This window comes from Arachis duranensis, chromosome 6 (assembly GCF_000817695.3).
Source record: "Arachis duranensis cultivar V14167 chromosome 6, aradu.V14167.gnm2.J7QH, whole genome shotgun sequence".
Taxonomy (NCBI): Eukaryota; Viridiplantae; Streptophyta; class Magnoliopsida; order Fabales; family Fabaceae; genus Arachis; species Arachis duranensis.
The window spans coordinates 7,503,384-7,526,416 of NC_029777.3; the positions used below are offsets into that span (position 1 = coordinate 7,503,384).

General features: G+C 34.0%; 2 protein-coding genes across 2 annotated transcripts; both read left to right on the plus strand.

The window, feature by feature from the left end:
- Positions 1–365: 365 nt before the first annotated feature.
- LOC107492445 (probable beta-D-xylosidase 2) lies at positions 366–5,491 on the plus strand. The gene is made up of 3 exons (XM_016113462.3): positions 366–870; positions 2,557–2,835; positions 3,571–5,491. The coding sequence occupies exons 1-3, from the start codon at positions 466–468 to the stop codon at positions 5,206–5,208; spliced, it is 2,322 nt and encodes a 773-aa protein (XP_015968948.1). The 5' UTR covers positions 366–465; the 3' UTR covers positions 5,209–5,491.
- Positions 5,492–20,277: 14,786 nt separating this feature from the next.
- LOC107492447 (uncharacterized) lies at positions 20,278–22,604 on the plus strand. Its single transcript, XM_016113465.3, has 3 exons — positions 20,278–20,527; positions 20,629–21,029; positions 21,300–22,604. The coding sequence occupies exons 1-3, from the start codon at positions 20,462–20,464 to the stop codon at positions 22,474–22,476; spliced, it is 1,644 nt and encodes a 547-aa protein (XP_015968951.1). The 5' UTR covers positions 20,278–20,461; the 3' UTR covers positions 22,477–22,604.
- Positions 22,605–23,033: the final 429 nt, after the last annotated feature.

Here is a 23,033-nt window from a genome sequence, read left to right on the forward strand (position 1 = left end):
AGAAATGTTAAACATTAAACAAGTCTTAACGCCGCCGTATTCTAAATAATTAAACATATATATAGTTATAGTGCTTGCCTGCTTGGGGTTGCTTCAAAAGTGGCAGGTAGATTGCGGTGGTGGTTAATTTTTCCTTAGACACTTAAATCCACTCGATTATATATCCCTTTTCTTTGTAACTGGATGGCCCAGACCAACTTTATTGAAATGCAATGCAACTTGTTGCTTGATCATATTTTCCTCATTAATTTCATTTCTTTTTAATATTAAAAAAAGGAACAAACATAACTCAAAAAAATACCAAATCATCAATGGACCAATTAAGATAGTAGCTAGGTCAGTGTATTACATCATCAAGATGGCACAGTGCCACTTCTTCTCTCCATTATATATATAATGTTCTCCATTCCGCAACAAAATCATTAACCAAGCCTCCATAACGGTTGTAACTTTCATTTCACCAAAATGGCTTCTCCATTTTCACTCCTCAATCTCATTAGCGTGTTGGTGTTGCTGTTTCTTCTGGGCTACACGGGAGAGTCACGTGACCCATTCGCGTGTGACCCAAAGAACAGCAACACCAATGACTTACCCTTCTGCAAGGCAAGTCTGCCTATAACGGAGAGGGTGAGGGACTTGATTGGGAGGCTGACGTTAGAGGAGAAGGTGGGGTTGCTGGTGGACAATGCGGCGGCAGTTCCGAGGCTTGGGATGAAAGGGTACGAGTGGTGGTCGGAGGCGCTTCATGGGGTGTCAAATGTGGGGCCCGGGACCAGGTTTGGTGGGGAGTTCCCTGGCGCCACCAGCTTCCCTCAAGTCATCACTACCGCTGCTTCCTTCAATGCCTCTTTGTGGGAGGCCATTGGACAGGTTACATCATTTCTTATTTCCCTTTAAATCATAACCATAGTCCTAAGTTTAAAATAAGACATGTAAGAAATTAATAGAACTTAGCTTAATTGCTTGAATTAGTCGGTTTTCCATGTATGAAAATAAGTAAATTATTGGCTAACTTCAAATATATAAGTTAGAGATTTCACATTTTTAGTTTGGTACATCAAGTTCCACATTCAAATAAGTAGATTTTTTACTATTTAATACATTAAAATTTACAATTTTGTATTATATTTTTCCTTTAAATATTTAGCTTGCATGTATCTTAAAAGTGTTCTTATAGTAAAGTTCATTTAAAAGAAAAAAAATTAGAGTGATAAACTGATAATATATACATATATAAGTAGGAATAGATAAAATACCTAGGGACCCTTTTTTAATGCTATCTTCCCGAAGAAAGTGCCTCACTTTTGCTTTGTTTGTCCTTCTCTTCATCATATCACTGTTTTGTTTTTTAATGAAAGTTTGGTAACTTGGTGAGTGTTGGGTGAGCTGGTGCAACAGTGGTTCACACTTCACAGTAGCAAATTGCAATAAAGTGTGTTACTTAAATGCATTAATAATTGAGCATCAATATAAAATACATGATAACTTATATATTTTTATCAAATAATCCTCATATTTTTTTTAACAGAGACAAAAAATATCAAAATAATTAAGGAATATTAAATAAAATAAATTCTGATTATTTTTAACTAATATTTTTATTATTAAATATTTCCATTTTTTAATCTATATTTCCCGCCCACATAAATGGTCAAGAACATTTCCGTATAGCAATGACAGTAGTCCAGCCATTCAAGAAACAGAGCACCTTTAAAACCTATGTCCTTGTTGACTATAAAATGTGTAACTCTGTGCCTGGAATTTTGCTCATCATTTATATCTAGTTTTACTATTCTGCTCATCATCATTAATGGGGCAAGAATAATTGCAAATCAGTGGCTCCAAATTCCATGATGACTCAGAAAATTAAAATATATAAAAAGGAAAAGAAATAGGATCTTGTTAACATGTAAAAAATAAGGTATTTAGAAACTAACATTATACTATTTGAAGCATTTTACATGTATTATGTTTTCAGGTATTTTAATATTTTTAGTTATTTTCTCATAATAAATTGGTTTTAACTATTAATCTTAATTATAAAATATATGCATAATTAAAATCAATAACTAAAAATACTAAAACACCTAATATCATAGTACATGAGAAATGCTTCCTATATGAGATGGTATTTTATTACTACATTAACCGAATCTTTCTCTCTTTAGATTTTGATTTGCTCAGTGATTGGTTCACCTCAACTTGCAATATCATTCATGGTCTTTATGGCCTGTTTATTGAGTTGTCTCACTTCCCTTGAGCAACTTGCACATATCCTGCCAGTTTAATAATGCACCAGCAGTCAGCACTCAATTTTCTAAGTATATCAATAGCTATAGCCATTAGCCAATAATAATAATAATAATAATAATAATAAAGTTTTGGATAAGGTATAAGTTAAATGTTCAAAAGTTAAAATAAAAAGAAAAATTGTGATCTTCTATTATCATTATCCTAAAAAAAATGTAATGCAAGAAAACTTTGTGAATGAGGTACTATACAAAAGTGTAATGTAAGATTATTTATATCCTTAATTAATGGGTAATGGTTGCGCAGGTTGTCTCGGACGAAGCAAGGGCAATGTATAACGGAGGAACAGGTGGACTAACATACTGGAGCCCCAACGTGAACATCTTTAGGGACCCTAGGTGGGGCCGTGGACAAGAAACTCCCGGTGAGGACCCTGTCTTAGCCGGTAGATATGCTGCTAGTTATGTGAGGGGCCTACAAGGAGCAGACGGTAACCGGTTGAAGGTCGCTGCTTGCTGCAAACACTTCACCGCGTATGATCTTGATAATTGGAACGGTGTGGATCGCTTCCACTTTAACGCACAGGTCCGCATCATTTAATATTTTTTGTTTATTGATTATTATGTTATGGTGCGGCACCTCCCTATCTTTACTATGTTACACGTGAATAGGTACGTGATTCTAAATTCAAGCATACTAGCTACATCAAAATTAATTATCAATATAAAAAATATATCAAAATATAAAATATATATTAAAAATAAATTAAATTATATATATTTATATATTAAATATATAAATATATAATAACTGATTTTAAAAATAGTATTTATGTTTTGATTTTGTAAGTTTGTATCGGTGATTTATTGAACGAGTAACGCATGTGTGGTGCCTCATACTATACTAATGTTAACAAGTTGACATCGAAATTTATTTGCGATGGGAATTGTGGGAATCCTCTTAATGCTGATATTATAATTCAAGATTTATATCATAACTTATGTTCCTTTTAAGACTTTAGAAAGCCTTAGGAGTTGTGGGTCCATTATGTATTCCTTTTTCCTTATGCTGTTTTCGACTTTGGATTCTTGAATTGTGTTGATTTTATTAGTGGATAAGGATGGGTATGAGTCAGATGATTGGACTTGAGATAATATTGTATATATTATTTCCCTATCCTTGCTTAGAGATTAATCAACTTATAATTGATGATAACTTGATAATATTGCAGCATAACAAATTGACATGACTCAAATATAATTGATAACAAATCCAAAAGTTTTCATGGGAATTACCGAATGGAGGATGTGTATTGTGTAGGTGAGCAAGCAGGACATAGAGGACACATTTGATGTGCCATTCAGGATGTGTGTGAAGGAAGGCAAAGTGGCGAGTGTGATGTGTTCTTACAATCAGGTGAATGGTGTCCCCACTTGCGCCGACCCCAATCTCCTCAAGAAAACGGTTCGTGCCCAATGGGGTCTTGATGGTTACATTGTATCTGATTGTGACTCTGTGGGAGTCTTCTATAGCAGCCAACACTATACTTCTACGCCTGAAGAAGCTGCTGCCGATGCCATCAAAGCTGGTTTGGATTTGGATTGTGGTCCTTTCCTTGGGCTTCACACCCAGGATGCAGTAAAAAAGGGCTTGTTGGCTGAAGCCCATGTCAACGGTGCTCTAGCAAATATTCTTTCAGTCCAAATGAGGCTGGGCATGTTTGACGGAGAGCCATCGGCCCAACCATATGGCAACCTGGGACCAAGAGATGTGTGCAGCCCGGCCCATCAACAACTAGCCCTTGAGGCCGCCACGCAAGGAATCGTACTCCTTAAGAATGATGGCCCCTCTTTGCCTCTCTCCCCAAAGCGTCACCAAAACGTCGCTGTCATTGGGCCCAATTCTAATGTCACTGCCACAATGATCGGCAACTATGCGGGTATTGCTTGCGGATACACAAGCCCCTTACAAGGAATTATGAGATATGCACAAACAGATTATCATATGGGTTGTGACAAAGTGGCTTGTATTGATGACAAGCAAATTGGGCCGGCTATAGAAGCAGCCCGTCAAGCAGATGCAACTGTTTTAATAATGGGCCTGGACCAATCAATTGAAGCTGAAACCGTTGACAGGGTTGGCTTGCTTTTACCGGGCCACCAACAAGATCTCATTTCAAAAGTAGCAGCAGCCTCAGGAGGCCCAACAATTTTGGTGTTAATGTCCGGTGGGCCTGTGGACATCACTTTTGCGAAGAACGATCCTCGAGTTTCTGCCATCTTATGGGCCGGGTATCCGGGCCAAGCCGGTGGCACCGCGATTGCGGATATCTTGTTTGGAAGTTCCAACCCAGGAGGTAAGCTGCCTATGACATGGTACCCACAAGAGTACCTTAGAAACTTGGCAATGACAAACATGGCAATGAGATCAAGCCCATCATACCCAGGAAGGACATACAGATTCTACAAGGGCCCAGTGGTGTACCCATTTGGACATGGGCTTACGTACACCCATTTTGTTCATAGAGTAGCTAGTGCACCCAAATTGGTGTCAGTTCCAGTGGATGGACACCGCCGTACAAACAACACAAACTTGGGGAACAAGGCAATTAGAGTGACTCATGCACGGTGTGGGAAGCTCTCCATCACCATTCACGTGGACGTTAAAAATATGGGCTCAAGAGATGGCACTCACACAGTGTTAGTGTTCTCAGCTCCCCCTGCAGGGGGTGGTAATTGGGCTCCACAGAAGCAACTTGTGGGCTTTGAGAAAGTCCATGTCCCTGCACAGGCCCAACAGCAAGTCCAAATCAAGATCCACGTGTGCAAGCTGCTTAGTGTAGTGGACAAGTCCGGGATTAGGAGAATCCCAATGGGGGAACATAGTCTTCATATTGGTGATGACGTTAAGCACTCAATTTCACTTCAAGCACAAGCACTTGGGATTATTAAGTCTTAAATCATTGTCTATTATTCATAGTGCAAAGGCAAACTGTTCATACATTCATCCTTAAAGAATTGTATTCTAGAACTCTCTTCTCCTTTAGGATCCGGGGATTATCATTGTAATTGTAAGTTTGATTAAACACATTGGTATTTGGCAATAAGATATCCATGTTCTTGATACGAATCATATTGTTGCTGCCAGAACAAGTTACATGGACCTTGCTTCTGTTCCCTGCATATTATTACCATTATTTTCTTTTTTGCAACCAAACTTGAATGAAGTTGGATTAGTTATAGATTCGTGAAAGTGATTGTAGATGAGAGAACAATAAATGGAATAAGTTACAACTGTACAATCAATATTTATTTCCGGCAACAGAATAAAGCAGAGCATTATTTTTTGGGTTGAGAATGTTGTTACCACGCGCGAATACCAATAGATGCAATTATGCATAGTTAAGTAAATATAAAGAGTGAGTAGCAAAATTGAATGACTTGCATGCAACGATGACTATAACAACCTACCAGTTAGCAGTACCAAGAAATAAATGGGCCTGCACGTTTGAATTGCCTTTTGACTTGGTGTAATAATATATATAGTACCAGTAGCTAAGTGGATATATACGAGTTGAATTCTTTTAATTTTGTTAACTATATAGCTAGGTGTAAGTGCATTATGCATTAATGTCTTGGATCGGCCGGCACAGAATGTTTACTTAATTGGATTTACTACTACAACAACTAGTAGAATAAATTAAAGTGATGCTTGACTTTGAATTCAAGTTTCTCTTTTCCAAAAACCTATACTTGAAGCTGGGTCGATCCATATTGATATGTAAGTAGTAGTGTTAGTTGTTGTTGCATGGCCTTTTAATCCTTTCACTTTCTTTCTTTCTTTCCCGTAAGCAAAAGGAATAAGGGGATAGATGACATGGCAGAGGGCAAAGCAAGCAAAGTAGCTAGCTTGCTAGACAGATAAATCAGTGTGACAAGAAAGAGCTTTTCTTCTTTTTTCTATACCAAAATTGTTGTTACTCATCAGAGGGCTAATAATAAGGCTTTACCAAAGATAAAGAGAAGGTTCTTATTGATTAGGGTTAGGAGTATGTCAGTTTCATGAATGCATATGCCATGTGGCATATGAATCGAATCGTTCTCTTAATCTTCACGCTTACTTTAACACACTATACTTGTTTCCAATTATTGGGGTTATATGAATATGATACGCCTCTCATTAATCTCTTTTTGTTGTTCAATGACCGTAATTAAAAGCTAACACTTACATACATGCACTATTCAGCTTAATGCTATAAGGATATGTCTCAATTGAATTGAATCACGTGATGGCGACTATTATGGGATTCCATTTCCATGCATTATTAATTATTAATAATAATATAATGTTGAAGTCTAATTTATGGGAATTGGGTCAGCCGAATTAACTGGTAAATGGGTGATCAAGCAAGAGGGCCTATATGGCTATATGAATTGTCAATGTCCTACATCCCATAAAATTCAGTTGACCCTATTTTCTATTTTTCATTCAACATTTCAATTCCATTACACATATATATAATCCTTAAGAATATTAAATTTGTAAATAATATTGTTAGGGAGAATAATCGTAGCTTATCTAGAAGTTGCATGCTTGAAGCCTAATAATTCTCCTTGTCAATCGCCGTGTTTGGAATCTGGACATACTAATCAATTGATTGATTTCATCATGAGCATCGGAAAATCGGAATAACAGAATATGTCTTAATAAAATATTCAAATTGACCAGCTTCGAACTTGTTTTGATTAATTAATTACTAATAATAGTTACTAGTTTATCTCGTTTGGATATAATTGTTTAAATCTCAACCTCTCCCCCATTTTAATTTTCCGGTTTCTCCAAGAAACCAGAAGAATACTATATGATTGACTATACTATTGACATTAATTAGCTTTCTTAACCAAACAGATCTAATTCAGTATAATGTTTACCACAAAACTAAAATGATCAGTATAACCGTTAAATATATCATTTGAGAAGATGTATAAATTTTAATTTGTGCATACAATAATGTGGCTAAGATTTAAATTTGAATTTGAATTTTGATGCAGATATGAAGAGAACAGAATACAACTTGATTAAGCTGGCCTTGTTGGGCATATAATTATTTCATTGAAGCTAAGCTAATAAGTTATGTTATATAGTTTCAAAGGCAAATGCAGGGTGCACATGGGTCACCATGTTCACGTGAAATTCCATCCACAAGACACGTGCTTCCCACAGAGGTTCCCTGAACTTTAGCAGACTATACTTTGAATATATAACCACATTTTACCCATTTTGGACAATAATTAAAGATATTAACTCATATAGCAAATAATAATTAACACTAATAATCAAAATAATTCTTCAAAGATCGTGTATTATATTTTTGAAAGATTTAAATTTTTTAATTAATTTTTAAAATATATAATAATAAATTAATTTACAATCTTAAAAGGAATATTTTCGATATTAACCGAATGAAAGTAAGTGACTTATTGTGCCGCCAAATTAAAGAAAAGAGCATAGTGCAGAGAGCAAAGAAAAAACCTTATCCACGAAGGGTAGTTTTGATTAGGGAATCTTTAGGGCCTAACGTCACACTCTGCCTCCTTGTGTCCAAACATGTCTTTGAGAATGGAAGCGTTTCCCATCAATCATCTATTTTAATTCTAATTTTAATCCCCCAAAGTTTATTGTTTAATCAACCACTAAGATTGCCCATTTATTAATTAATTAATTATATATGTAAATGAGGATCTTCTTGTATTGTACAAGCAATAAGCAATATTTAATGGCCACCCTGGCAAAGTGGCACCTTTAAGAGAATCCTAAGTTGGGAATAAGCTTTTTTATTATTTAATATTCTCGACCAACAAGTATTGGATCCCTCGTAATAATAATTTAGCTTCGCTTGCTACTTACATAACACTTTAGAATAAGACTCCACATACATTTAGTATTCCATCAACTAACAATATTGCTATTAATTCTCACAATTATTTTTGCCATAATCATTTTAGTTAGTTGTTAGATGAAACAATTTAACAAATTCATTATATATTTTCATGAATTGGTTGAAGAGCGTTAAATAGTGCGTCAAATTAAAGTAACAACTTAATTAGGCTGCGGAATATCAATAATTAAGAAGTTCGGTTTAATGTTATTTTCACATCGTCACTAATTATCAAGAGGAATGTTTGGCGATTATTAGAATTACAACTAAATCAGAGTTGTCTTCATTTCATAAATAAATAATAATGACTCGTACCAATATAATTCTGATATCATGCAGTTAGGTGGTGCAACTATATTAATAACATAACATAAATGGTCCCACTTTTCACATTACTATATATAATGCAGCCTTTTCGGGTTTCTGGTTAAGGCAGTGCTAATACAGTTTATTGCAACAAATTCAATTATATATGATTCAAATAAAAATATACTATATGTTATAGGAGTATCTAGCTGAACTAATAAATAAATTGGGATAAGATAGACTAATAACACAAATTAAATAGTTGAACCAAAACGCAATAGACTTAAACAGTTAAACTAATTGTTATGATGATTTTACTCGGTTTCTTCACACACTCAAGGTAATAAAGATAAGTTCAGTTTCAACGGTAACCGTTGGTTTCACCCAACTCCTGATAATTATTTTAAAAGGACAACGAGATTTTCAAGAAAAAAAAAACATTCAACCCACTTTTTTTTTTGGATCTGATTAATTTTGTTAAAGAAAATAACATTGACTTTTTTTTGCGCATGGACTAATCAATTTCATAAAAGTAAAGTTTAGAAGTCGAGTTGAGTATTTTTTTTTGTTAAGAGTCTCATTGTCTTTTGAAATAATTTTAATGAGCTGTTTTGAATTTTTTCTCCAAAGTTTATTATCTGCTCATATGATTGTATGCATGATGTAATAAAAATTTCAATTCTCCTTTTAATTAACAATAATTCAAAGTTGGAAAAATAGTATTATTTTTCATTTGTAAAATAAAGAACATCCAATAATAAAATTCATTAATTAACAATAATTCATAGTTGGAAAAATAGTATTATTTTTTATTTGTAAAAGAAGCGTTATTGGGATACAGAGAGAGTAGTAAGTGATTATTGGCATTTTCTGGTCCACAAGTCAACTAGATCTATAACCGCCCGATGTGATATGCTTCTATATATGAAGGGCAAAATTAAGTATATAATTCAGGAAAAAAACAGACAAATTTTGCAAACTCGAATTTCCAATAATTTCAAAACATTTTCAGACATTTGTATCCGAATTAAGGGCATCAACGTAACCAACCTTACATGTGGAATGGTGGACAACATAATAATTGGCAATAATAGGAGTAGAATGGCAACCAAATAAGGCCAGGTATATATAGTGTTTTAATTTAGGAAGAAAAGAATAAAAATTAGTCAATATACATTTTAATTGTGTTTTAACTTCTGCATATTCATATCATTTTTTTAATTTTTAAATGTGCGAATTTTTTCTTTTTAGGTAAGTATTAACTATTTTTATTCTTCTCAAAATAAAAGTTGTGGCAGCAGCAGCAACTAAATTTACCGTGTGTGTTAATCATAATTATTCTTGAGGAAGAGAAGGGCTTCATTAGTAGCTTGGATAGCCATGTATATTTATATATGCAACTTTAGTAAATGATTCGTTTTTAATGATACAATTATACAAAGAAAACTGGAACACAGCATGTGTTGTATGGATTTAATTTGTTTTTAAATAAACAAAATAAAGTGAGTTCTATTCAGTTCTTTTTAAAATAATATGTAAATTATTCTCTATGACATGGCTTATTTTAATTGGATGTTTAATTTTAGTTTGAGTTAATTTAATCCGATAAAAATTAACATTTTAACTAAAATAGGACTATTTTGTAATTACATATTTTTTTAAGATGGGTGATTATATAATTTTTGTAAATACTTGTTCATTCACATTCATCTCATTTATTTTCAATTTCAAAATCTGCACTCTTTTCTTGTCTAAATTATCTCTCTAGCTACCCATAAATGCCTTTGTATCCTTCATGTAATCAAACTATGAATTTTTATCACCATTCATCAACCAAAATGCCTTTGTATCCTCCATGCAATTGGGACATTCCATTCTGTCCTGAGTGGACGAACCTGACAATATGTCATATGCAGGAAAATTTTTAATGGTCCACATCAATGCCGCTCGCAGCCAGAAGTTTATCTTCATCGAAATATCATACGTTTGTACTCCATGGATCCACAATTCCTATAACTCATCCACTAAGGACTGTAAAAAGACATCTATTTTGACTTTTGAATTGTTGGAACTAGGTATGATACAAGTTAAGAATATGTATGGGTGCTTCATGCACATTTTGGGACTCAGGTTATAAGGTGTCACGACTACAGGCCAACAAGAATACACATTACTGAAATTGGCCTTCGTTACAAACCCATCAGAACATAAATGTAGCCTAACATTCCTAGGCTCACTCGCAAAAGTAGGATGGGCCCAATCATAATGCTTCCAAGCTTGTCCATATGACGGATGCGTCATGATTCCATCATCTCTCTTGTTACAACTATGTCAGGCCATGTGAGGGACTAAACTCATCGATGCATTAAGGGCAAGTAGTACATCTGTTTCATTGAAATTCTCTTTAACCGGCATTTACCAATCTGTTCTCCCTCAACTTGGAACCTCGGTGATCTACAAAATTTGCATTTATTAAAGTTTGCATTCTCTTGTAATACATCATATAATCATTCAAACAATAATCAATTTTCACTGCATTTAGACCCAATTTCAAAACTAGCTTCTTTGCTTTGTAGTGGTTTTAAGGGATACCAGTTGACCTTACAGGTACTAGTTCGTTACAAAGGGTGGCCCACTTATCAAAAGACTCTTGGATATGATTTGACTCTGACTTAATATTCATCATTCTAACAGAGGCAGACAACTTCGAATGAACGCGCCCCTCGTACAAAGGTTTCGCAGTAGATTCTAACAAATGCTAAAATCTCTTCGCTTTTGGGTTATGCTCTTCTTCAGCCTCTTCCAATTTCATAACATATGTTGCATTGCACATCATCTCATTGTATCTTTCTTGGTTAGCCTCCCAAGTCATTTTGTCCATGTTTAGGTCTCTCACCATCCGGACCCTCATTGATTGACAACCAGACCTATTCAAATTTGAGGCAGACCGGTTAATTCTCTACTCGTCCACTTCTTCATTTCCATCCACATTCAATACCCATCATTGAACCCATTATGGTAGAAGTGAAGCGTTATGTCCGCATGTCCTAACCACTTAGTCAGCTAACACTTTTGACACAGACACCTAGATATCCCTTCAGACATAAACGATTTTATGCTGAAGACATGCGCGACAAACGTGTCAATCCCCTAAGAATTTGGATATTAAATCCTCCGGCCATCATAACCCCTCTCATATATCCATAGACGATGACTTGGAATCATATTGAAACACACATCCTAGAATTCAATGAACAACAAAAATTATTAAATTTTTAAAAAAAATCGGCAGAGTGTCCCCTGTAATTAGAATCTTCCGCTAAATACAATTATCATTTTCTGACAAACCAAACATGTTTCAAACAATTTAAACGATAATTCAGCAGAACTTATCCTTAATTCAGCGACATCCATCAAATAAATATAACAGTTTTCATATAGGAAACAACTATATGCATAAGTTAATTAACATCCAGGCATTCAATAAAACATCAAATCCTAACCGTTCTAGTGTGCAACCCCTTATAACTTCACAACTTTTCAGCAAACAAGGTTTCGAGAAGGCGCCACTATGCGACCTTCTCCCACTTCTGTCCTAAAACTCTATCATAGGAAAAGTAAGTCTAACATAAAATTTAAACAATTCATTATATTCAGAGATAGAAAGTCAACTTTGAATATTACTGCACAGACAAGAAAAGAAGAAAACTCCAATTAAGCTTAGAGAAAATAGCACCACACTAATAAAAAGGAATACTTATTAAATTTACAAGTTGAAACTAATTCAAAAACTAATTTAAAAAAATAGGTAAAACTCATTATTGCAATTAATTAAAATCTAATTTTTAATTTAACCAAACTAACAAGAGACATGCAAAATTTAATTTTTTACTTATATTAAATTAACACAACAACTACTCATAACATACTTCATTAAATAAATTTAATTACTTAATTAACAACAACCCTAGTAAAATATTAAACTCACAAAATAATATGAAAAAAATAGAATAATCATCCTAACAAACCAATTTGATGATAATGGCTGTAGTCTCATATATATTTTGTGGTGACAGAGGCGGCGGTGATGGCGAGGTGAACACCTATCTCGGCAATAGAACAACGGGGACAACAGAAACAGATTCGATGAGTGCGTGCAATGATAGTGACAACGGGTGCTCCAGGCGTAGTGGCGATGTCGACGACAAGCTCTGGAGATGGCCACGGTGAGTGCTGCATAGCGGCTGTGAGAGCAGACGAGAAGAGAGAGAAAGAGAGAGGAGAGAGAGAACGGCATCATACAAATGAGGGAAAAGGGCTTCACGCTTGAATTTAGCCCCAATTTTACAGTCGAATTAATCCAACGATAAATCACCAAAGCGATGCGTTTTATTAAATGAAGATACCATTGGATTATTCTGTCGCAAAATCAGACAGTAGAATTGGCGCGCGTGACTTCTGTATTCGCGCTAATAATTATTGTCGAATTTAGCGACAGAAAATTTATTCCGACGGTAATTTTTTATGACGACAAATTTCTTCTGTTTTCTGTCAAAAAATCCAACACTAAATCTGCCAATACATATCGACACTAATTTCAACAATAAATCTGACGATACTCAACGTTTTTATTATAGTACATGGTCATCACCTACAATCTAAAAAAACTTGAATTTAAAATCTCGGTTTGCCAAGAATATGAAGAACTTCTACCGAATCCTCCTAACCTTCCTCCGGCCATAAACAACCCCCACATCTTCATTCATATATCATCAGAGTTTTAAGAGTATCAATATAAAGAGTTCGAAATAACATGGAGTTAAAAGATTCAAAGACAATTCTTTTATCAATATTTTTAATACAATTGTTTGCATAAGCACTCATGACAATATATTCACTATTAGACATGTTAAGAGAATATAAAGAGAAAATTAAAATGAAATTTGTTTGAATGAGCATGAATAAACTCTTTATATAGTTAAAATTTTTTGTCCCAAACCTATCACGTGCACACAAATAACGAGTTACTTAAACACATGCATATATCATCCTTAGTATGTGCCATATAATAATGAATGTATCTCGTTCTTATTAAACACGAAATACGAACGGTTGATATTCGTTGAACCGGTAATTATATCTGTAAATATTGAATTTCCAATAATTTCAAAACATTTCAGACATTTGCATCCGAATTAAGGGCGTCAACGTAACCAACCTTACATGTGGAATGGTGGACAAGGTAATAATTGGCAATAATAGGAGAAAAATGGCAACCAAATAAGGCCAGGCATATATACTGTTTTAATTTAGGAAGAAAAGAATAAAAATTAGTGAATATAAATTTTAATTGTGTTTTAATTTCTGGATATACATATCATTTATAAAACTTGAAAGGTGTGTGAAATTTTTGTTAGGTAATTATTAACTAATTTTATTCGTTTGAAAATAAAAATTGTGGCAATTTGAAGGTGTACCTTAATGATAATTATTGTTGAAGAAGCTGAGAAGGATAGCGATGTATATTTATAAATGCAAGTTTCGTAAATGGATGGTTTTAATAATAGAAAGAAAACTGGAACACAGCATGTGTTGTATTCAGAAGGGAAACTTAAATGAGTGCTTGACATGTTTGCATGCTAGCCTGTTTATGTTTAATAATAATAATTCAATTCCCCGGTCCTCATTTTTCATACAAACAGACAAACATACAAGCATACACTTCATTTATATGTTTATATAAAAACTCCTAACCATGAATTTACAAATACCCCACTTATCATGTCATTGTCTTTCCCGCGCATTTCCCTCATAACGGATTTTCATAATATCATTTTTGGCATAAAAACGACCCATCTATAGGCTTCACAATCCTATACTTATATCTTAATTAATGAAGCGAAATTCGAACTTCTGATACTTAAGGAATCTAAGTTGCTTTGGTTATATATACGAGGAAAAAGATAGATACATGTATATGGCCTGTGATGGGATGAGGGAAGATGAACGCCATCATCAGAATGAAATGAAATAAAATAATAATAATAAAGGTTGGGGTCCCTCGGAGCTTAGATTGATGAAGCTTTTAGCTGTTCCAGCGTAGCAGAAACAAACCATAATTTGTAGACACATCCCCACACCCTCACATGCATGCCCTATCTTCATCATCCAAACAACACTAATGCATTACTATCTCACCTTTCCTTCCTTTAATTTCCATCCTTCTATTTACATCATAATAATGATAACAACAATTTCGACCTTATTCAACACAATTTCCTCCCAGATATAAAAGACACAATTATTCAATGGCATCTTGTCTTGATAATCTTTTGAAAAAAAATACCGCTAAGGAGACAATGGAGTATCTGTATAATGTGTACAATGGACTATTTATTTGACTCAATATAAATTAAAAAATGAACTTCCAAAAAATACTACTAATTTATCAAACACAATATACATTCATACTATCTAGAATAACCATCGGGGCCAGCAATTTTTTAAAAAGTTGACCAGCATTTAACTATCAAAAGAAAATTGAATGATCCCACACTATTGGATTTAATTTCACACCATTAAAAACACTATTGATGGCCAATTAATAATTACAAAACACAAAAGTTACTGACCCCTAGCACTCTTCAATTTAAAATACTTAAAACTAATCACACCAATTAACCTCCGTTGTATTCATTATACAACACATATATTGACTTCTTATACTTTCTCTTAAAAAAAAGTTAAATTCCTTCTCTTTTTCGAGGGAGATTAGATTACATGTTCAACTAATTAGTTTTCTCTGTATGAATCTCGTAAATTCTATGATGCATTCAAGGTTGTATATGTATGTACGGAAAACCCTAATTTAGTGCCCCTAAAACGTGCTTATAATGTTGTATGTTATGATTGAATAAGGAATCATGGATTATTGTAGGTGAATGACAAGTTATGAAATATCTTTGAAATGATAATTGAAAGAATGAGTATTAAGTTATATAATTAAAATTATAGAGTGGACAAGAATTTGTCTTTGCTTGCGATGCGCAATGAAGAAGATATCGTATTACAGCAGGTACAGTAGTGACATGTGGTTGGTTGGAATAAAGTTTTAAATTCAAAGGCAAGACTCTTTCATTCGCATCCTTTCATACAAGCTCATCTACCTTCTTAAATTAATTAGGAAAAGTATAGGTAACCAACAATATTTTTGAACAATGTGTAAATAATATGAATTAATAAGATTAAAAGAATAAATTTAATTAGTAGCATTAAATTAAAATGTAGTGTATTTTTATTTAATTAGTGGTTATTTATGTTGTTCAAGATAATTATTATTTACCTAACACTCCCCAATTAATTAATATTCATCATGCCTATGCTTAATTAGTTTATAGAGTGACTCATTCCAACATTACTTTTTTGGTTAATAAAAATCCAGATATATTTAGTACCAAAAAATAGCTAAAAAATCAATTTTTTAGTATTTATTAATTTAAATAAATTTATTTTTTTTATCTATCTAATATTACTGTAAAAAATCATGTTCATACTGATCAACTTACCCATGTTATGAAAGTCTTCCTCATTGACGAATAAGGCTCAAGTTAATAATGCTTAGAGTCAGTATAGGCTGTATTAAAGTGTAGTGTGGAACATTTATTGGTCAGGCTGCTGCAGGCACTATCTATTTCAGGTTTTCTGAATACTTTATTTTGGCTAAATAAAGAAAAACCTTAATTAATACATGTTTTAAAGTTATTAACAAGAAAATTTTTACGAAAAAATATATAAAATTTAAGCATTTAATATATTATTAAAATTAAATTTAACACTTTTTTACAAAAAAAAAAACAACGCTATGTGAATTCTTACTTAATTTTAGTAAGTATACTTAGAAAACATACATGTTAGCTGCTAAATGTATAAATAAAATTATAACTTAGGTTGTCTGCAAATTGATTTTTCAATGTAGTACTTTATTAAATTGAGAAATAACTAAATAGGGAATGGGTAGTAATTAATTCATACATTTAAGTGATTGACAAACAGTTTACTTAATAAGGTCATTAAATTTAGCATTAATTCGATCTTTCCGAGTCAACACATGAATGGTTTTCATCAAGAGGTATATATATACAAAAAATTAAAGAAGGATCGACTCGTTGTAAGTAATTACAATGTATATTTCAATGTTTAGTTAAACATACAAACATTTATGGTGGAAACTCAGGTTCGATTTTAGTGAAGTTGATAACTAAGAGCCGTTAGATAGATGATTTAACTGATTTGACTATATTTTTATCTAACGATTTTCAGCTATTAACTTCACGTAAAATCGACTGCACCTGAATTTTCACCAACATTTATATATGAGGTATCAAATATAACAAAAGTTCACAAGCTGTTTAATTTTTCTTTTCTATAAAGCTATATATTATGTATTTATCTATAAATTGAGAAAGTTTTTATTAAAAATACAAAAAATTTAAATTTTTGAATAATAATAAATTTATCATGTGTTTTTTACTTTAAGAGCACATGTTGAATCCATATATTATTTGATATGTGTATATAAAAGTACAGGATAAAACTTAATATAATACGAATAGCAAAAATAAAAGGAATTAATAACAACACAAGAAATTAGCGATACAGAACAAAGAATAAACATTATTCCATTACCTAAAATAGATGTGCACTTAAATCTTTCTGCTTTATTTAATCATTTAAAAAAATGCGTGGGTTTAGCTTTGCTCGTAACATTAATCAGAATATACATACTCAATCAGTAGATATATAACCATAAACAAAACTTTATGCCTTGCATAAAAATAAATAAATAAGTAAATGCAAAGCCAGTTTTAAATTGAAGATAAGGAAGTGATTCAGAACCCGATATTTTAGCGTGAAAAAAAAAACAAATGTTATAATTTTATAGAAAATATAATAAAAAAATACTTTCATAGCCTATAACTTTGGGCAAACCAATCAATTATTTGTGTGACAGTTTGAGCATCGTTCAGAAAATAATTATTGTTTATTTATTTGGCTAAGAATATATAATAAACAAAGCGGTTTGATAAGCGAGTTTGGGGGTTTTGGCTCACCAATAATCAAAGTCATGTGCTTGAACATGAATAAAGAAGTTCCAGCAGAGCATAAAAGAAAAGCATATTATATATACATATAGAGCAATTATTTGAAGAAAACTTTGTACATTATGGAGGAGAAAATAATTAAAAAGCAAAATTATGAGTGTGAAAGTGTGTTCCTAGGTTTATGCAAGCTAAGGCTAAGGCTGAAATCATTGAATACACTCATGATCTTGGCATAGAATAATAATACACAATCCTCAATATGACACAATAATAGTACTGGTCCAGCAGAAGAGAAGAATGGAACAGATGAATAAAAACAAAGGCAGCCTCCAAAAACTCAGGTTTATCTTCATCAAATTGGATGAAGAAAAAAGGCTGTGTGGATCCCTTCTTTTGTGGGCCCCACAATTCAGGGATGGCCACGTGGAGACAGCCTGGCCTCTGCTCGATGACGTGGCCATGAAGTGGTGGAAGGGTGGGGCAGGGGACTAGCTATTTAGAGACATTTTTATTTTCAATATATACTACTATTAACTTCTTCATTTTCTAAAGTTATTTAAAGAATTTTTATTTAAATGTTTTAAGCCAATATTTAATATATATTCTAAGCATTTTTGTATAATTCATTATCTTCTATTTATAATATTAAAAAAATAAAATTGAGGTAAATTAAAAGTAATAAGTAAACATTAGAGAAAGTATAGGAAGTCAATGGAATATTACAATGTATATAATAAAAGTTTAGAGAGTATTAGAGATATAACTATTAGTGTTATTTTTTCTTATTAGCTGAAACTTTTGGGATGAGTAGTATCATGACATGGTATTAGAATTTTAGATCCGAGTTCGATCTTTTGTGAACTATAAAATCAGTTTAAGCTTTTGGGATAAGTAATTTCATGAGATAACACGTATTTTTTAATTGGTTGTGTCAACTACTCATAAAACACATACATACTATTATTTTTTAAAGACCTTTGAGCTTGTAACAAAAAATGAATGTAACAAAAAGAATACACTAGGTATTGTCTTGTACGCATATATTAATGACAATACAAATTTGAAAACCTAGTAAATATTGTTGAAATCTGTGAGCATGAAATAAAATATAGAGTAAGAACATAGTGACATATTTATAATGGGAGTGTGGGGGCAATGGAAAGGGAAGTTAGAGAGCCTTTAAGACAACCCCATCTGGCTATCTAATCCAAAGTTCATGTGCATTCATTAATCAATGTGGGTGAAATTAAAAAGCAAAAGAAAAAAAGCATGATTCCTGTGGCTTGGGGGAGAAGAGTCGCTTTCTCACTTCCCATAAATATGCTCCTACCCCCTTTTTTTTCTTTTTACTATTTTGCCCTCATCTCTTCTTCATCTTCGTGAAAGCCCCAACTACACATTTATTTAATTTTAATTTATTATGACAAACCAACCAAACAACATGCATTTTTGTTGAAAAATATGATCTGCCTAATTTATTGTAAAGATGAGTTGCAAAAGTAATAAATTGAGAAAAGAATAAAATAAAAAGGATAGGATCGTGATGACTTGGATTCGATTCAACAGCTCATGATCTCCTCTCGTGTATTGATAATAATTATTACTAGTATTGTTGTTATTTATCAAACTACGGTAGTTTGGCCAAATTATGTGATTATTGCAACTTAAAAAGTTCTATGCTAAATTCAGAATAATCATTCAATAACAAAGAATAATAATGATAAGTTTTATGCTAACTTAAATTGTAGAGTGTCTAAAGCTTGTTTTATTCTATCTTTACGGTTAGATTGTAATATTAAGTGTGGGGGAGAAAATCACTAAAATTTATTTCATCATCAATTACACTAAATAAAAAGTCACATGTTAAATGATTATTTCTGTATGTTTTATTCATGATTGATGATTGCTAATTTGTAATATCAATTTATTTTATAATGGTTTGTTTGCATATCTTCAAAAATATATTTTAGCATAAGGTTAAGGTTAATAGTAAAAAGAATTCACTAATATTAATTTAAATATAAAATAAGATTTAAATCACCGAATAATAAATCATATCTTACCTATGATAGTAAGTAAAGTCAATGATGGGTGTTATGTAAAAGAAACCTAAAATGAAAAACTAAAGTGCTAAGGAGTAACTTAGTCAAACAATTGTTGGTCAACGTGTGAAGGGCAAATTGGTCAGCTGATGATCTTATAAGCTATGCTTACTTTTGGGGAAAATTGGAGTTATCGTTTCCCGGTGGTTGGGACCAAGGACCCGTGATGGGGCACCGGCTATACCCAGTGAGAATGGTGCACTTGACTGGCTGAGGCTTGAGCAGGCAGATTATGAAAAATGAAAATAAAATTTAAGAAAAGTAGGAGAAATAGTTAAATATGAATATTAGCTCGTTAGGGTCATAGAGCTACAAGGCCACATATAGGTGTGTGAGTGAGAGAGAATTTATAGTGTGTTGCCAGCTATGAATTTCAAGGATTGAAAGCTTTAGCATAAGAGTCAAAGCTGTCAAATTTCCTTTTATATTTATTTATTTATTTTAGTTTCATTAATTTCTTTTCTCTTTTTAATGTAAGTTCATGTCCATCATTAACTTCACCTTATATTTATTTATTTTTTATTTATATTTACATGTACATGAAAATCCACGCACTAAAAAATACTGATTTTAAAATCCTCTTTCTTCTTGGCCACTCTCAAATATAAACTCAAACCCCTCTTTTCTCTCTTCCTCATTCTTCTCCTTCCTATATATTCCTCTCCCTTTATTATCAGAGAGCTCGGGAGAGGGGGTTTTGATAATTTGATGGTCCAATATTGAATCTGTAGCAACAGCAACAGCAACATCCATAATCGTCAACAATGGCAGTCACTTCTCCCTCTCTTACCGCTACAGAAAAGAAGCACTGGTGGCTCACCAACCGGAAGGTGAAACAATCATCTTCTTTTAATGTATACTCATCGGATCAAAAGAGAGGCAAAGTTTTAATCTTGTTGAAATGGGGCATTAATGTGTTTTTTTTATGCAGATTGTTGACAAATACATAAAGGACGCAAGGAGTCTCATTGCGACGCAAGAACAGAGCGAGATCGCCTCGGCGCTCAACCTTCTAGACGCTGCTCTGGCGATATCACCGAGGCTGGACCATGCACTCCACCTCAGAGCACGGTGCTTGCTGTACCTGCGGCGGTACAAGGATGTCGCCGATATGCTTCAGGACTACATTCCCAGCTTGAAGATCGCCAGTGATGCTGATTCAAGTTCTGTTTCCTCTTCTTCCTCTGATGGGTCTTCCAGGGAAGGAGTGAAGCTTCTGTCCCCTGAGGAACCCGTGAGGGACCAAACGTTCAAGTGCTTCTCCGTTTCCGATCTGAAGAAGAAGGTGATGGCTGGACTCTGTAAAACCTGCGACAAGGAAGGGCAATGGAGGTAATTTCACAGCTACGCGGCGCTTCTGTTTCATTGTTTTTGTATTTGAGATGAGATGGAAGTTGGGAGTAAAGTGTGTGGCGTAGTAAGTACTCAAAGTAAATAAATAAAGTAAAGTAGTTAGAATTGGTTTACAGCTTTTATTCTTAAAAAACCAATCAAATTGAATGCAAAAGAAAAGTACTTTTACTTATTCCAGTACCATCCGTTTTTGAAGAACAACTTTATGTTTGTTACTCATTGTTTCTTGATCAAAATTGAAATGAATAGGTACTTGGTTTTGGGTCAAGCGTGCTGCCACTTAGGCCTAATGGAGGACGCAATGGTCCTCCTCCAGACCGGAAAACGCCTCGCCACCGACGCATTCCGACGACAGAGCGTCTGCTGGTCTGATGACAGCTTCTCCTTATCCAGCATTCCCTTCTCCGCCGACTCAAACACTACAAACCCGCCTCCTGCCATTCGCCATTTCTCCAAGATTCTAGACGGTCGCAGGGCAGCACCTCAGGCCTTCCTGGCAGAATGCTACATGCATAGAGCCTCCGCCTACCGCGCTGCCGGCCGCATTGCGGAGTCCATAGCGGACTGCAATCGCACCCTTGCCCTTGATCCTACCTGCATTCCAGCCCTTGACACCAGAGCTTCCCTCTTCGAAGCAATTCGCTGCCTCCCGGATTCTCTCCACGACCTCGAACACCTCAAGCTTTTGTACAATTCAATTCTCAGGGACCGGAAGCTTCCTGGCCCTGCGTGGAAGCGGCGCAATGTGAGGTACAGGGAAATTCCAGGGAAGCTCTGCGCCCTTGCCGTGAAGATTCAAGAGCTGAAGCAGAGGCTGGCTTCAGGGGAGACTGGGAATAACGTAGATTACTATGCTCTCATTGGTGTGAGGCGCGGTTGTTCAAGATCTGAGTTGGAGAGGGCTCATGTGTTGCTCACTCTAAAGCATAAACCCGACAAGGCTACCGGATTCATCGAAAGGTGCGAGCTGGCCGACGACCGAGACCTTGATTGCATCAAGGAGAAGGCCAGGATGTCAGCTTTGTTGCTGTATAGGTTGGTTCAGAAAGGTTACACAAATTTGATGAGTGCCGTCTTAGATGAAGAGGCTGCTGAGAAGCAGAGGAAGAAGCAGGCTGCATTGCATGCAGCTGCACACGCGCACGCACACGCACACACCCCAGTTATGGTGCAACAGAAACCTAAGGACCCTGCTCCTGAATTGAACAATAATAGTATTGAGGTAGATAATTTGGTCACTGATAATATCAGCAGCAATGATTCAATGGAGAGTAACAATAACAAGTCTACAATATCATCATCTACTGTCAATCCTGCAGTTTTTCAAGGTGTTTTCTGTCGCGACCTGGCGGCAGTTGGGACCTTGCTTTCGCAGGTCGGATTCAATAGGCCAATTCCGGTGAAGTATGAAGCATTGAGCTGCTAATCAGATATTTTTCACTGGAAAACAAAATTTGTTGGAGATGTTACCGGCAGAGGGAATCTCTGGTTCGTTTCACTTTATTGTACAAAAGCAAGGAAAAGAAAAAAATAGACTGCCGGAAAATTTTGTCACCTTTTCCTTTCCTTTCCCTTTTTCCTTCTTTTTTTTTTGCAATCTTTTATTTATTTATTATTAGTCATCTTTTTTTTTTTTAAATCTTATCAGATGTACAGAAATATCAGTACTCAAGACTCTCTCTATCTCTATTCTCTACTATTGATTTTTGGGTCTGCATTCAAACTTGTTCACCCTTGAACGTATTCTAAATGGGAAATTAATAAAAGGGTATATTGGGAAAATAGTAGTCCACTCTTTGTTGGTCACTTTTGGTAAATAATGGTAACGGAAAAATAAAAGGGTTTGGTGTTGGTGACCAAAGAAAGCTTGAATTCAAAATTTTCTTTGCTTAATTAATGAATGAATCTATCTATCCATAGTAATAATAAATGAGTTGTCTGACACTGCATTTACTTCTTCTACATTTCTGATTGCAATCAAGT

Bases quoted from the DNA above. Each gene is read 5' to 3' on its own strand.
- LOC107492447 (XM_016113465.3), top strand. From the start codon at position 20,462: ATGGCAGTCACTTCTCCCTCTCTTACCGCTACAGAAAAGAAGCACTGG. The intron at 20,528-20,628 runs GTGAAACAATCA...TTTTTTATGCAG, and splicing joins GGTGGCTCACCAACCGGAAG to ATTGTTGACAAATACATAAA. The intron at 21,030-21,299 runs GTAATTTCACAG...TGAAATGAATAG, and splicing joins GACAAGGAAGGGCAATGGAG to GTACTTGGTTTTGGGTCAAG.
- LOC107492445 (XM_016113462.3), top strand. From the start codon at position 466: ATGGCTTCTCCATTTTCACTCCTCAATCTCATTAGCGTGTTGGTGTTG. The intron at 871-2,556 runs GTTACATCATTT...ATGGTTGCGCAG, and splicing joins TGTGGGAGGCCATTGGACAG to GTTGTCTCGGACGAAGCAAG. The intron at 2,836-3,570 runs GTCCGCATCATT...TGTATTGTGTAG, and splicing joins GCTTCCACTTTAACGCACAG to GTGAGCAAGCAGGACATAGA.